Source organism: Coccinella septempunctata, chromosome 5 (assembly GCF_907165205.1).
Source record: "Coccinella septempunctata chromosome 5, icCocSept1.1, whole genome shotgun sequence".
NCBI lineage: Eukaryota > Metazoa > Arthropoda > Insecta > Coleoptera > Coccinellidae > Coccinella > Coccinella septempunctata.
In genome coordinates this window covers 37,793,425-37,805,648 of record NC_058193.1, presented here as the reverse complement: position 1 = coordinate 37,805,648, position 12,224 = coordinate 37,793,425, and the positions used below count along the sequence as shown (strand labels likewise).

General features: G+C 41.1%; 3 protein-coding genes across 5 annotated transcripts in view; 2 read left to right on the top strand and 1 right to left on the bottom strand.

Moving 5' to 3' along the window:
• LOC123313298 (tetratricopeptide repeat protein 8) overlaps positions 1-3,824 on the top strand; it is a 43,885-nt gene extending 40,061 nt beyond the window's left edge. For all 3 annotated transcript variants that reach the window (XM_044898122.1, XM_044898121.1, XM_044898123.1), the window contains exons 2-6: positions 2,099-2,385; positions 2,447-2,916; positions 3,067-3,301; positions 3,359-3,533; positions 3,587-3,824. In XM_044898122.1, the coding sequence (XP_044754057.1) occupies positions 2,105-2,385; positions 2,447-2,916; positions 3,067-3,301; positions 3,359-3,533; positions 3,587-3,796 (1,371 nt within the window). In that variant the 5' untranslated portion in view covers positions 2,099-2,104 and the 3' untranslated portion in view covers positions 3,797-3,824. The remainder of the gene's footprint in view (positions 1-2,098; positions 2,386-2,446; positions 2,917-3,066; positions 3,302-3,358; positions 3,534-3,586) is intronic.
• Positions 3,825-4,261: 437 nt separating this feature from the next.
• LOC123313293 (WD repeat-containing protein on Y chromosome-like) lies at positions 4,262-8,560 on the top strand. Its single transcript, XM_044898111.1, has 9 exons — positions 4,262-4,597; positions 4,656-5,588; positions 6,208-6,477; positions 6,756-7,170; positions 7,234-7,506; positions 7,556-7,796; positions 7,851-8,022; positions 8,101-8,298; positions 8,387-8,560. The coding sequence occupies exons 1-9, from the start codon at positions 4,412-4,414 to the stop codon at positions 8,510-8,512; spliced, it is 2,814 nt and encodes a 937-aa protein (XP_044754046.1). The 5' UTR covers positions 4,262-4,411; the 3' UTR covers positions 8,513-8,560.
• A 536-nt stretch (positions 8,561-9,096) lies between these two features.
• Positions 9,097-11,893, bottom strand: LOC123312790 (probable E3 ubiquitin-protein ligase MGRN1). The gene is given in 9 exon segments (XM_044897279.1): positions 9,097-9,545; positions 9,604-9,760; positions 9,817-9,945; positions 10,000-10,206; positions 10,339-10,578; positions 10,636-10,787; positions 10,837-11,021; positions 11,083-11,518; positions 11,579-11,893. Coding segments are annotated over 9 exon segments (1,833 nt in total). The 5' UTR covers positions 11,667-11,893; the 3' UTR covers positions 9,097-9,306.
• Between the last annotated feature and the right edge of the window lie 331 nt (positions 11,894-12,224).

Below are 12,224 nucleotides of genomic sequence, written 5' to 3'. Positions count from 1 at the left end.
TCTCCAAAAACCCTTACCTATTTTAGTAAATGTGCCATTATTGAACAAACGTAAAAAACGCACAAAGAAATCTCCGTCAAGAAGGAAGTTAATAACGCATTTTCCACTCATTTTTCCGCCATCGATTTTGAAAAGCGTCGATGTCGACGAATCGCCCATCCCTGGTACATTCGGTCGAACAAGTACGGTTGGTATTCAGAGATCTAGAGGCTACGCCGTTCGTAGTAAATTTATGGAGGCGACTGTACGCAACTCAGGTGTGTATAGTACCTGGGTTGAGATTACATTCCTCGAGTTATGTGCTGCATTCCAGGCGGTGAAAATCCATGTAACCTCGAACAGGGGTCTTTGGCGCGTTCGTATTAAGTCGTACTCACACCAGAAGACGCGGCACACTGCCAAATATCGGCCTGGTACCGATGAAAAAACAAAAAAAATACCTCGAGAATCGAAATCGTTTTAGAAAAACGTAAATATCTCTGATTTCAAGAGTCTGGCTTCAACGCTTTAGGAAATGCGTTTTGCTCTTCAATTTTCAACCCTCAAAACGAGAGGATCGGAGCGACAAGCTGGGAGGATCATTGTAGGGTTGTACGCTATTTTTGTAAAAAATTTCATCGAGTTACCTCCAGAAATTTCGGAGAAAAAGCCTGGAAGGCTTTTAGTGGATGGATTTTTCTATTTTGATGTAAACATGCAGAGTGTTACACAGATACGTACCTACTTAATTTGTCCTTAGCTTCAGAACGTCTTCTATTGGCCTCTTCAACCCTTATCTGACTTTTCGTAGTCTGATGCCGCTAAAAACAAATCAGCAAGTTTCTGCGTCGAATCTGTTGTTTTAAGTGATAATCTGATTTACAGATCCAATTTGGCAGATCAAATCTGTATTCTGTATCTTTCATTATGTGCGTAAACATTCAGGTGAATCAAACTTTTGTAATTTTCAAATTTTTTCTGGTCTGGTGAGGGTGCCTAATAAGCTAACCTTCCTTCTGATGAGGATTTGAATGGAAGGCGATGCACCTGCCTCTTGGTGTGAATTCGGCTTTAGCCTGTAATGTTTATTAATCCATTCTTGTGGTCGGAGGTGGTGGGGGTAGAACAATCGACCTTGATCATGGTCAATTCCGAAAAAATGATGATTTATTGGAAGATATGAGCAGTGAGAATAGGTGTAATTTGGCCATGGGATTCGGATATTTTATCACGAATAGTTTAGAGTTCATATTCTGAGAAATATGTAATCTGTGGTTCGAATTAGATGGAGCCAGATCGAATTTCATATCAGGGAGCTTTATCATCATCAAATATGTTTCTACATCTTGAAGATATCCGATATCAGTGGATACTACAAAGTTGGGCCAAGATTTTCGGCACAAAATTAGGAGAACCCTTTTTTACTGCTCCCTGAATTTCGCCTTTTCTTTTTATCTCAGAATACGGTGATACGAAAATCACTGAATTTGGTACATAGGAGTTTTATGATATGCGAAACCTTAGTGCTATCTATTTTGTAAAATGGAGCCCCTTGAGACTGGGCCACATTACACATATGTGGATCTTTTAAACAAAATTGTATTCAGCCGAAGGACTCAATTCCTCAAATTTCACAATTACTTTTGAATTTTTGAACATCAAATTACTCGAAAACGGCGCATTATACGAGAAAATATGAAGATTACTTTTATTTTACAAAACCACAGCCTGTATCTTTTAAACCGAGCCGATTCGGAAAAATTGGTTAGGGAAAAAAGTGTTTCTTTTGACCTCAAAAGGTTACTAGGCGATCCTACCAATCAGAGAACCATTACGAAAGCCAATAGATGGCATATTCATAGAACCTAGAATTCTTATCCGAAGGACAGACAAATTTTTAAAAGCCATCAGGGCTTAACAGATTTTTCTATAAAGAACAAGTTCTCACCAGAAACGAAAGCACTTGAATTATGAATTCGTGAGCTTTCGTCTCGCAGGAACCAAATTGCAATAAAATCATTTACCTTCCTCGTTATTCACTGCTTGACAAGCCTTTATTTGTATCTTATGGTTGCCTGGTAACCACTTACGTAAATACACACCTCCAAATATTCACCAGTACAACATGGATCGCATGTACGAAGCCATCAGTTTGTTCCGTCGTAAAAAATACGATGAATGCATAGAAAAATGTACCGAAATCCTAGACTCCAATCCTCTGGATCAAGCCGCTTGGTGTTTGAAAATGCGCGCCATAACTCAGAGAGTTTACGTGGACGATATAGAAACGGAGGATGCTTTGGAAAGTGACATTTTCGATACTAACATCGTTGCCACAGCTCCCAGGCCAGGCACATCGCTGAAAACTTCTGTTGCATCGACTTCCTCAAACAATTTACCCTTCAGGTTAAGTATAAGATATTTTGTTCACAGTTATATCTCTTCCAACAATTCTTCTCGATTGTAGTGCCAGACCAAGGACCTCTACAGGTCGTCCCTTGACTGGTATTGTCCGTCCAGGAACCCAAAAACGACCAGGTTCAACTCTGGAATCCCTGAAAACCTCGCGACCACTCACAAGCCAATCTTCCCGAGCCATACGAATAGGCACAGCCGCTATGTTGTCCCAGAAAGATGGCCCTTTCATCCAAGTATCAAGGTTGAACATCAGCAAGTATGCAAGAGACCCCTGCTTATCAAAGCCACTCTTCGAATATCTCTTCTACTGCGAAGGGGACGTCAGGAATGCAATGGAGCTGGCGGTACTGGCCACTCAATATTGTGAATTCAAAGATTGGTGGTGGAAGGTTCAGCTGGCCAAATGCTACGTCGTACTAAGTTTACCCAGAGAGGCGGAAGAACAGTTACGAAGCGCCTTGAAACAGCAGAATCACGTGGAGACCTTTATCAGATTGAGCAGGATATATACCAGATTAGGTGACTCAGAAAAACCCAAAAAACGCCTTCAAAGTTCGTCGTGAAGTAGGCTATGGAGTTTTGACAGTTGTCATTTCATTCTGGTTCTATAGCCTACTAGACGAAGAATGCTCGTTACATGTATTATGTGATTATGATGGCTCGTTTCAGATCAACCATTGGCAGCTTTAGATGTATGCAAAACGGGTTTGGAGGTATTTCCCAACGATGTTACGCTTCTGGTGGAAATGGCAAGGCTGAATGAAAATCTGGAAAACAGCTCTATGTCCATCAGGTTCTACAGGAGCGCCGTCATCGAAGATGCAATGAACACTGAGTCGATAGCATGCATAGGCATGTATCATTTTTACAATAATCAACCTGAATTGGCTCTCAGGTATTACAGGTATGCTACGGATCTGTATTTACTGCCCATTTAATTTAATTTTGAATATTCTTCTAGACGAGTTTTGGCTATGGGGGCTCATTCAGCTGAGCTATACAACAATCTAGGTCTTTGCTGTTTGTATTCTCAGCAACTCGATTTGACGCTTTCCTGTTTCCAAAGGGCGCTAGATCTAGCGATAGATCCCTTGATCAAGGCTGAGGTCTGGTACAACCTAGCTCACACCGCCTTAGTAAGAGCAAAACAACATTTTTCGATATTTTTTACTTCCAACGAAAATTTCAGGCTGCTGGAGATCTAGAATTGGCAATACTCTGCCTCAATATATGCATAAATGCAGATCCTACACACGCTCCAGCTTTCAATAACTTGGCGGTTTTACACCAGAAAACTGGTCGGAAGGATTTGGCCAAGGTATATTTTCAATCTGCGAAGAATTTGCAGGAAGATATGGAGGAAGCCAATGCGAATTTGGAAATATTATTGAAAAAATAATGTAAATATAGGAGAGAATAAAAAGTGACTGATGGTTTTATTTCAAAGTGCATAGAATATGACTTTTCTTGAACGATTTTTTTAATTCCACCCTCTTGTGACAATTTTTGTCAATTCATACATCATCAGACTTTACGCCATCGTGTCATGGCTCAAAGCGAAGAGAAATCCCTACTGGAGCTGATAGATGAGCAGCAGCTCTTGAAAATTCAGGTTTTCTTCGATCGTGAAGAGGGAAGGCGTCTGGATGAGCAGAAACTAAAAGATGTATTGTGGAGAGTAGCAAAAGTTGATTACCCTGATGAAGAATTCACGATTCTCTTCAATAAAATCAACTTATCTAGGTGAGAATAGGAGGAAATCGGAAGCTAAGGAAGAAACTGATTGAACAACCATTTTGGCTGGATTCCATCTGCAAATTGATGAACATACTTTCAAATTTACAGCAGATTTAGCCTGGTGCATAAAGATTAAAAAAAATCTTCCTCGATTCCTTCCAGGGACGGCTTCGTAACCTGGGACGAATTCATATCCTTCCTGATCCTCACCTTCCAACAAAAGGAGATCCAAATCGGATACGAATCCTTGGAACCACCGATACCATCATCGCCCACGATGCTGAAGAGCATGCATCGCCATCCTGTCAACACGATCGCCTTCTCCCCGACCGTCAGGACCGACAGGACCATCAGCTGGAACGACGGGAGCGTCATGACGTGCAGCAAGGATGGCTGCATAAACTACTGGTCCTTGGACATGCAGCACGAGAGGCAGGTGCAGTCCTCTTGCATCCTGCTGAAGGTTAGTAATGGTGAACCTTGAAAAGAAGACAGTTAGTCGAAAGGATGCGATGTTTCAGGTATCCACGACTTGGGTGCTGGCAACAGTGGTTATGCCAGACGTCAGTATAGTGTGCACGGCTGGTAGCGAGCGAGACTTGAGATTCTACGATACCTCGGCCAGGAAATTCGAGTTGAGAGTGATGATTTCTTCCATTGACTACGCAGTCTGTGCGATGCACTACGTCTTCAGTCAGAACATCAACGAGGAATCCAAGCTGTTGATGGGTGACCTCCACGGGAACATAAGGGTTATTTACATCCAATCTGCTGGTAGGGGACCCTTCAAAAGCACCCCTGGCATCCCCTTACTCAGCGTACGTTTCGAGAAGATAGTACACAACCAAGTGGAAGGGTTTCGATACGTAGATTTCGGTAGGCAACACACGGACTTCGTGAGGCAGATCAGCTGGTACCCAACCCTGCACAGCATAGTGTCTTGCGCTTCCTGTCCAAAGATCGCGATGCTGATGAAGGACATAACGGGGACTAAGGAGAACTACACATACAAGATACCAAAAGGGGTTTGGTGTTTCACCGTTGTAGAAGGGATCCATCTGTTCGCCACCGGGGGTCCAGACTGTTTGGTTAGGTTGTGGAATCCCTTCGTCAGGAACAAACCGACGGCCATACTCTACGGCCACCACACCGGGATAGTGCACATGGTGCTGCAAGACGGCGGTAAACGATTGTATTCCCTGTCCAGGGACAAGTGCATCAAGGTGTGGGACGTGGCGAATCAGATATGTCTCCAGACGTATCTGGGTCTCCCGCCGGAGCTGGGGGAGTACAGCGATTTGGCAACGCTGTATAATCCAGAAAGCAGGCAGTGGATCATCGGGAGTCAGATGATAGCCATCATACCGTTGAGTCCTAAGCAGGACGGGGAACATACCGACGGTAACACGCATGTCGGTGGAGTATCCGTGGTACTTTATAATCCACTGTATAAGGTGAGTGAGCGTGCGGTGTTGTCGGATCGATAACAATGACGAAAAAGTCCCAAATTTTTGGGAATTTTTCAAAGGGTCAACTTGCGAGTAATTTATCTTCCAGAAAAATTATGGTAGATCTAAACGTGAAACATACTCTGAAAGAGCAACACTTCTAGTAATAAATCTGAGGATTTCATCCATTTCGGCACAACCGTTCGGTCTTGAGGAAGTTTCAACTGAACCGAACTTTTTGGAACTTTTTGGAGGGTCAACTTGCGAGTAATTTATCTTCCAGGAAAATTATCGTAGATCTAAACGTGATACTTATTCTGAAAGAGCAACTCTTCTAGTAATAAATCCGAGAATTTCAACCATTTCGGCACAACCGTTCGGTCTTGACGAATTCTCAAGTGAAATTCGCAATTTTCGAAAAATGCAATTTCCAAGATGAAAATCTGAACGAAGGGATATAGGAGCTCGAAATTGCTCGCGATGAATTCAGCGTGTCCGAAAACCTATATTTTCATACCAAAATTTCCAATATCTGACACTGTTTAGGAGAAAAAAAAATTTTTTGTTTTTCCGTCTTTGAAGGGCTCTCTGGAGTGCAATCTCTATTCACCTCATACCTTTCCAGCTGGTCGTCACCTGCGGCTTGGACAGCTACATCATCGTGTGGAATCCATGGGACGGTAGGCGCATGTGCGTGGTGAAAGATGCACACACCAAGTGCATGCACGGCGAAAACCTCCCCATCGAAATAACGGCGGCCGCCTTCGATCCAGGTTATCAGAGACTCCTCACAGCTGCCCATGATGGTACCTTGAAGGTTTGGAGCTTCAATACCGGCACCTGTCTGCGCAACATGAACGTTGGCTCTGGACAAGAGATCACATCTGTCGTTTGGGTGAGAGAAACCCTCTATTAAAAGGTATCCTTTCTCGTCGTGAAACAATCTTGGGTTTACTTTTTGATCAAACATTTACTTTCATCCTCGAGCAGCCTTTTCCAAGCATCCAGAAGACAGACAGAACTAAATATCCTCATACAAACTCTTACCTTGCCTCAAAACTCTTGGAAAAGGCATTATGGCTAGTATCTGAATGAATGCCAACCTTATAGTACTTCTTTTTTCCCTTTGGTCTTGGTCCATCCAATTGACATTAGCAATCGTATCTGAGTTAGGTGAAAGGCAGAATGATGGCCGTGGGCTGGAACAGGAGGGTGACAGAATTCGCTGACGGCACAGCAGCTGTGGGTCCCGGAGGAGTCTTCTGCAAGAACTGGGACCTGCGCCATAAGGAGGACATAAGCTCGGCCGTGGTAAGGGTGCCTCAAACCCTAGCCACCGCCACTTACAACGGGGAACTCATACTGTGGCGCTTAGAGACCGGACAAGCATACAAGCAGTTCAACGTTTCGGATCCGACCACAAGGATCAAGATCCAGTATAAGGTGGTGAAAGATAGGAAGAAGTCTGCCGTCTTGGCCACGGTGAGTAAGAAGGCCAGGAAGAGTGTGATACAAGCCAAGAAGGAATCTATGGTTACTGAAGATATGAAGATCAAAATGGCGAAACGGGGTACTATCATGGGAAGAAGTGAGTCTCAATTCACTATGTAACCGTTGTCACCACATACTGAGTTGTTAATTTCTCTTCCAGATATTCTAGGGGCTAAGAAGCTCTCCATGGTCATGGTACCAGAGGAATGCGTGCCGTTGAGGAAACTGGCAGTTCATTGTATGCTCTTCTTGGAATATAGAGAGCCCGAGCCAAACGTGGGAACTCTACTGGTATCTCTGGAGAATGGAAGTATCCAGGTTTGGTCGCACCACACTAACGGAAACTTCATAACCTCCTTCCAGGCTGTGCATAAAGCTGGCGATTATGTCATCTCCATGTGTTCTAGCAAAGACAACGAATACTTGTTCACAGGTAAGTCGTATTTTCCGAAGTTTGTGAAGTTTTCAGGATATTTTCGCAGGAACTTCTGTCGGATACGTGAAAATATGGCTGATAAAAAACTTCTGCACGCCCCACAAGCAGACAATCTTCATGCCTAGGTACAGACTAATATTTCCTTTTCTGTGGAGAGACGTGTTCATTGGAAGGGCAAAACGAGTAGTTTCACATCAGCCTGAACCTTTGCTGTTGAACAGCGTGAGATGTCACCGAATGTCTACCTCTGGTATAGTTTACATCGACGAGGCGAGCATATTCATAACGTAAATATCAAAGTGCACCATTTCAGGGACAAAGTATCGTTTTTTCTTTCGTAGTTGCAGTACTGATTGTAGCGCTAGAATGTGGACAATCGGCGGCCGCTACATCCAGACCATAGGCACGTTTAAGGAATGGAAAAAGCTTGAGGTCGGAGTGCCGCCACCGACTGATTTTGAATTTAGCGAACCTCCAGATATAAAGAGAGTGGCGAGCTCTACCACTTTCAGAGTTAGTAGTTTTTTAAGTACTTATCCCCGCACAGCATTACTTTTTTCGTGTAATAAATGCTTTCTTTGAAATTTAAAGGTGCTACGCGGTGGAACGTTGATCAAACAGCTGTCCAAGAAGAAGTTAGCTCAGTTAGCTGCTAGAGAGTTGACTGCTGTTGACTACACGAAAGTTTACGGTAAAAGACTGGAAGAACCAATATTGGGTCATCACTTTAAACTGCCAGATAGATCAGCTCTTCCTCCAGACATCAAATTTGATTCTTCTTTCGCCTACGTAAGTATATTATTGCGGTAGTGAGAAGAGTCACCGAATTTCAACAAGACCATCAACAGAATATGAATCATGAACATACTTGTTCCAGATTCCTGTTTATCAACACTTAATAATGCCACAACCAGTTTCCTTAGAACGACCAGCTACACCACCTGCTATTAAGGATATAATGTCTATCAAGATGGAAAAAGATAAACCCAAACACAAGCAGTAGTTTCTCCGCAAGTTACATAACTTTAAAGGAATAAATCTTGTTTTAACACTTCACTATACTCACTAAAAGAACCGAGAAGTTTTTCCAAGTCTGGGATTGTAAATGCGCCTCCGGCTGCGGGAAATGAAACAGATGAATGTATCGTCATTATTCACAATGGTTCAGTATATTCGAGACTATCTAAATAATTGCATCAGCTCATTTGAAACTTGATGTATTGGGTGAAACAAAACACGGCGTTGGGAAACGGGTCTCTACTTGGTTCTGCTTCCAACAGGTCTGCACGCCAGCCAGAAATCGTACTTCCACCGAAAAAAAAAAGCCCAAAAGGATAGAGGAAAAGGGTGCACAATTGTTCACCACTCTGGTTTCTGCTTCCAACGGGTTTGCACACCAGCCAGAAAATCGTACTCCCAGAAGTGGTAGAACTAGGTAGGATAAGGGGTTGAAACAGCGGTTTCTCTACATATTTGAGCATCCTCTTCAGAGGAGAGAATAAACTCCCAAATACGCGTATTATTAAGTCTCCGGACAAGAAATATGCGAATATTTCTCAGAAATAGGGGAATTCAATAAAACACAGCTTGAATAAAATAAATATAATAAAAGTTAAATCGTGAGTCTCATATAAAATCTATATAACAAATCAAGAAGCGTAAAAATAAATACTAAAATAAGCGGATCACAAATTAACCTACCTATAACAATATCTTGTTTAAACCTTAAAAATTCGAATAACCATGACTGAATAATTAAAATGCGCGTTCATAAACATACTTTGAACTTTAGATTATTTAAATGTGAATAGTTCCAGCCGATTTTTCGTCATCAACAACAACAGTGAGGAGACGTTTCGAACTGTTGGCACTACTGCAACTGTCCCCGCTGCTCCTGGTACTCGAATGAGAATGGGGAGTACCAGAATTTTTCTGAGGGGTGCTATTCAAAGAGTTGGATATGTTATGATCGTATGGGTTCGGTTCTTCTGGTGTGTAATAATCAGAGTCCTCACCGAGATTCTCCTCATTACGTCCTGCAATTTTGAGCGTTTGAACTTCGAACGAGACGAATAAATTGATTGAAGCACTTACCTTTTGGTTTATCAATTGACCTGCTAGGGATCCCCTGCTCGTTTTCAGTATCAAACATTTCTAAATCCGTCATTTCTAGCTGTGTTAAATTCTTAGAACTGTTGTTTCTTTCTAGCAGTGGTGATAATTTCTCACTTTCACTATCTTCGTCCATCGTCTAAAAAAATGACGGTTACATCAACGAATCCGAATCTCAACAAAATGCATATTTACAGCTTCCTTTTTAGATACTTTCTCGTTCACTTGTTTGACGCTATCACGTGAACGATAAGTTTTCCCAGTCTTATCGTAAAGGAACGGCATTTGTATTGGCTCTTTTCCGTTTTGTTCCAAACTCCCGTACTGTGGAAATAATGAATTTTAGAGTAAATCAACATTCATTGTCGCTCCTAATACCTCTGGACTTCCTAAATTTCTATTTCTAGAAGAACTCCTATCCACGCCGCGATTCAGGATTTGGGCCGCCTGAATGGCATTTTCACTTTCCGGAGTCTCAACCAGATCTGGAATCGCAGACGGTGGTTGTCTTTGTTGGCACGGTCCATTCAGTGCCTCAATGAGTGAAACTGCTTCATATCCGGGAGGGATGTTATCACAAACACCCTGATGAATGAAATTTTGCTCTTCTCAATATCAATTTGACAATTGATATTATTAACATAGCAATATTGAGGTTGTAACAGTAGAGGTAAAGACATAACCTCAAAATTTCAACAGAAAATATCTTTTACTTACTTCGGCTGGATTTATTGGAGCAAGTGTGGGATTTGAAGATTTGTGCAAGGCTCTTATTTGCAGAAGAGCTCTGAAAGGAGCTCGACATATAGGGCAGTTATTAGCTTGGTACCTCAGAGAATCAGCACACGAGTTACAGAGACACAAATGACGGCAAGGTAGTATCAATGTATCCCTCACATCACACATACATATCACACATTCTGAACCATTGTCCTCCATATCTTCATCTTGTGAGTGCTAATAAAATAAAATGAACACTTTTCCATCGGTTATATTGAGAAGCTTCGAATTTACCTTATCGTTATTCTTGTTCTCAATGCCATAGATTTCTTGTAGAAGATAGCATAAACCATCAACAAAAAGTTTCTGTTTCAAAGCTTTGAGTAAATATATTCCATCAGTGATTTTTTCCACTGTTGCTATGGTTGTATGGGATTGTTTGATATCTAAAAATTACACAATATCATACAATATAGATCAATAAGCATCCATTACCTTCAGAACCCTCAGCCACAATATGTATAGCAATGGGTATAACCTCTCTATCAACATCATATAGCAGCTCATCTTCAGAATATCCTGATGGATCAAATACATGACTCATTTGACAAAATTGCTGATTAGCCCCTTTTTTATAACGGTAGGTTTCAGATACTAGACTAGGATCTTTGGGTATATACCTAAATCAACAAAATATGAGTTGAAAGTAAGTAAAATTGCTCTCATTAAATTATTTCTTACGTCACTCCATTAGGCCCTAATTCTTCAGTACAGAAATAGTAGATGGTGATTGAACATCGAACATCACAATCAAAAGTAAATTCAATATTAACAGGTGCTCCTTTTCCAGACTCAATATCTCGTACATCTTTCTTCTGTTTATTTATAGGAAGTTTACCAGAATCCAAAGGGGCTCTAACAAATCTCAGAGATTCTTTACGTATATTCACCAAACATTTCAGTGTTTTTGTTGGTTCGTTTGGTTGAGGTGGAGGATATGGAAACTGAAATGATTCTATAATTGGTACAATCTATAATAATATTCTCTTCATACATACAGGTGTGGGCCTAGATCCTAAGAAATTCAAATCAGAATTTTCTCCAAATAAATACGACTCAGGTTGGGGAGTGTCGAATCTTTCACCACCCATTATAAAATGACTTCCGAAGTAGTTTCCTGATAGGAAAAAAAATGTATGCAATCAATAAATTCGTTCTTATCAGGGGGGAAAATTACCTGATCTTGGGGGATACTTATAAGCATGATTGGAAACTACGTCCACCTCTTCAACCCCAGCATGCTGCCTACTGGTAAACACCCCCATCTTCGAAAGTTTTCAAGAGGTTATTTAAAATTTGGTGTTGCCATTATTTTCCAAATTTTGACCAATCTACTATAGTCAGTGGACATTCTCCCAAGTACTTAGACCTTTTCTCGACATTTCATCTGAAAATTAATATCACTTTCAGATATTTTCTAGCAATTTAGGACAATAATCCACACTTGTTATTTATTTTGACATTCTTAAGAATCCGGTAGTGTCAGCAGCTGTTGTCACTCATGTCATGTCAAAAACCAAATGTTGGGTAGGTTTCGATATGTCAAACACGAACAATCAATTATCACCGTTTTTATGTGAATCATATCATTTAAAAACATAAATTGTAAATTGATACTGACATTCTCAAGAAAAATTTCGAGAAAAATCAGATAAGAATAAAAAAAGTTTGAGTTTTACTCTTCTATATATTCATTTCCACTCTTTCATTTGTTCATCAGTTTTCCCTGCTAGCTTTAAAATGTTTATATCAATAATTAATTATATCAACGCGATTAATTTCATTGCTTTCATATTTCCACATCATTTAGGTTGGCGAAAATG

What these genes read in the sequence shown, in the direction of transcription:
- LOC123313293 (XM_044898111.1), top strand. Translation starts at nt 4,412, where the DNA reads ATGCTGAAGAGCATGCATCGCCATCCTGTCAACACGATCGCCTTCTCC. An exon ending in CCTCTTGCATCCTGCTGAAG is followed by an intron (nt 4,598 to 4,655) that starts GTTAGTAATGGT and finishes GCGATGTTTCAG; the next exon opens with GTATCCACGACTTGGGTGCT. An exon ending in TTTATAATCCACTGTATAAG is followed by an intron (nt 5,589 to 6,207) that starts GTGAGTGAGCGT and finishes ATACCTTTCCAG; the next exon opens with CTGGTCGTCACCTGCGGCTT.